The 2,310-nt window shown below is 29.8% G+C and overlaps 1 protein-coding gene across 1 annotated transcript in view; it reads right to left on the reverse strand.

The window, feature by feature from the left end:
• Phum_PHUM026810 (uncharacterized protein) overlaps positions 1–2,264 on the reverse strand; it is a gene marked incomplete at both ends in the record, with an annotated part of 3,129 nt that extends 865 nt beyond the window's left edge. The window contains 3 exons of the mRNA XM_002422949.1: positions 1,163–1,611; positions 1,693–1,912; positions 2,215–2,264. Coding sequence (XP_002422994.1) covers positions 1,163–1,611; positions 1,693–1,912; positions 2,215–2,264 — 719 coding nt within the window. The remainder of the gene's footprint in view (positions 1–1,162; positions 1,612–1,692; positions 1,913–2,214) is intronic.
• Between the last annotated feature and the right edge of the window lie 46 nt (positions 2,265–2,310).

Genomic DNA, 2,310 nt, shown 5'->3' on the forward strand with positions numbered 1-2,310 from the left:
CTCTGTCGGGAAGAAAAATAAAAAAAAAAGATTTATTATTAATTAATATTATCGAACGGTAAACGATTGATTTATTTTCTAATTTCGATATATCGATTTATTTACCCCCCCTCGCCCCCGCCCTGTCTCCGCCTCCGCCTCCGGCCCCGCCTTTAACACAAAATTAATTTCATCAACCATTCATTCATTCATTCATTCATTCCATCCTCCTTATTTCTGCCATTTTTTTTTCTTTTTCCAATTGTCAAATTCTTAGTATTCAATATCCCTTCGTTAAATTAATACAGTTCAATAATAATAATAATAATAATAATAATAATGATAATATGAAAAACGCCTACGAACGGATTTTCCAACGAACGGATTTTTTTTTTTTTAAGAAAAGGAAAAATCGGGAGGAAAATTTTTTTTTTGTTATTTAAATCATAATAAAATGAAAAAAAAAAAAAAATTGATTTTCGTGTTGTCGAGATTTTTTAGTTTTCATTCAAAAGACAAACGACAAACAAGCGAACAAACAAACAAACAGAAAAAAATAATAAGAAAATTTAAAATTTATTGAAATCGCGTAATTCCCACGCGTTCATTAAAAAAAAAAGATTTTTTTTTGCCGGAAAATGAGGGAAAAGGTTTTTGAAAAAATTAACTTTTTGATAAATTAATAATAATAATAATAATAATAATAATAATAATAATAATAATAATAATAATAAATCCGAATGGACTCAAGGTTTAAGGACTCGTAATTACAGAAATTTTAAAACTTTTAGGAGAAAAAAAAAAAAAGGAATTGAAGAGGATTTACAAAAGTGAAAACAAAAAAAAACTAAGAAAAGAGACATTATAAGAAGACGTACGATCTATGTGATAAAGTAATGAGAAATAAAATTTTCTTAGAATAAAAAAAAATAATAAAAATAAAAAGAAACAAGGAAGAAAAAGAAAAATCTCGTTCGAGAACGGATGAGACTGGAAAATTTTCAATTTTAACTTTCGAAATCGACGGATACTCTAACTAAAGATCATAATCGTATCGAATAAAAAAAAAAAAACAAGGAAACGAGCCTGGAGCATTCGTAACCATGGAATTCAATTCATTCATTCCGGGGAATTTTTTTTTCTTTAAAATTTAAAATTCGGCGGATTTGTAACCGGAACTTACGTCAGAATAATTCCAGGAGCGGCAAAATCGGTAAAATTTGGATGTCTCGTTCCGTAAACGGGATCTCGTACTTGAATCGGTGGCAATGCGACTCGAACGGAAACGTTACTTTGCAACGATATATTTTGTATGAATTCCGCAAATGCATAATAAATATCCCTCCTTAAAAGCTGACCGATTTGCTGATCTAATTTTAATAAAAAAAAAAAATTTAAATGCTCATCACGCCTCTTTTCAAAAGAATAATAATGATAATGATAATAAATATTACCAGACATATCCATAGTGATTTTAATATCGCTATGTTCGAGTAAATCTTCCGTTGCGTGCCTACCCAATCTGGCTCTTTCCGTTAAAGATTCCGTATAATTTTTAGAAAATTCCAAAGCTCCCCATGCGTGACCTTTTGTCACTAAATTTATCGCTTCTTCTTCGCTATTTGTATTTATCTATATAAATTTTTTCAATGACATAAAAAGATTTTTTTTTATGATTTCGATACAAGAATGAAGATAAAGAGACAAACTTACAAATTCGACATTTTTCTTGCTCAGGTGACTCAAATACAAACAAGCTAAATTTTCGTATGTGTTATTAACCAAACCGTAGGGTACCGTGTCACAAGATTGATAAGTACGATTTAATTCGTCGTTAAATATGGCAAATTTAAGACCTTTCGGGTCGTGACCGATGCACAAACAAAAGAAAATACATTCGAGTACGGGGAGACCGCTTATGAAAAGTAAAATTCTGAAAATTAACAAAAAATAAAATGGGGAAAATCATCGACCGATGAGTAAATTATTATTATTATTATTATTTTTTCTAAATAATTCGTACCCGACGTTCCTCCACATCCATAGAAAATTTTTCCATATTAAAGCTTTCATGTGATTAAATTTTAAAAATTTTAATCTTTCAACCAAACTTATTTCCGCTTCCTCGACGGGAGGCAACTGTAATAATAATAATAATAATAATATTTTTTTTCTGAAAAAATTCTGTGTGCGTACGCGTGGGAGAAAAAACGTCGTTAAAAATAAATTACTTACCGGTTCTGTTGACACGACACCAATTTGTGAAGTGTCGTCTTTAATGACATCACCGAATTCTCCACTTATTTCCGATTCGTTATCGCTTATTTTCTG

This window comes from Pediculus humanus, genomic scaffold (genome assembly GCF_000006295.1).
Source record: "Pediculus humanus corporis 1103172107382 genomic scaffold, whole genome shotgun sequence".
NCBI lineage: Eukaryota > Metazoa > Arthropoda > Insecta > Psocodea > Pediculidae > Pediculus > Pediculus humanus.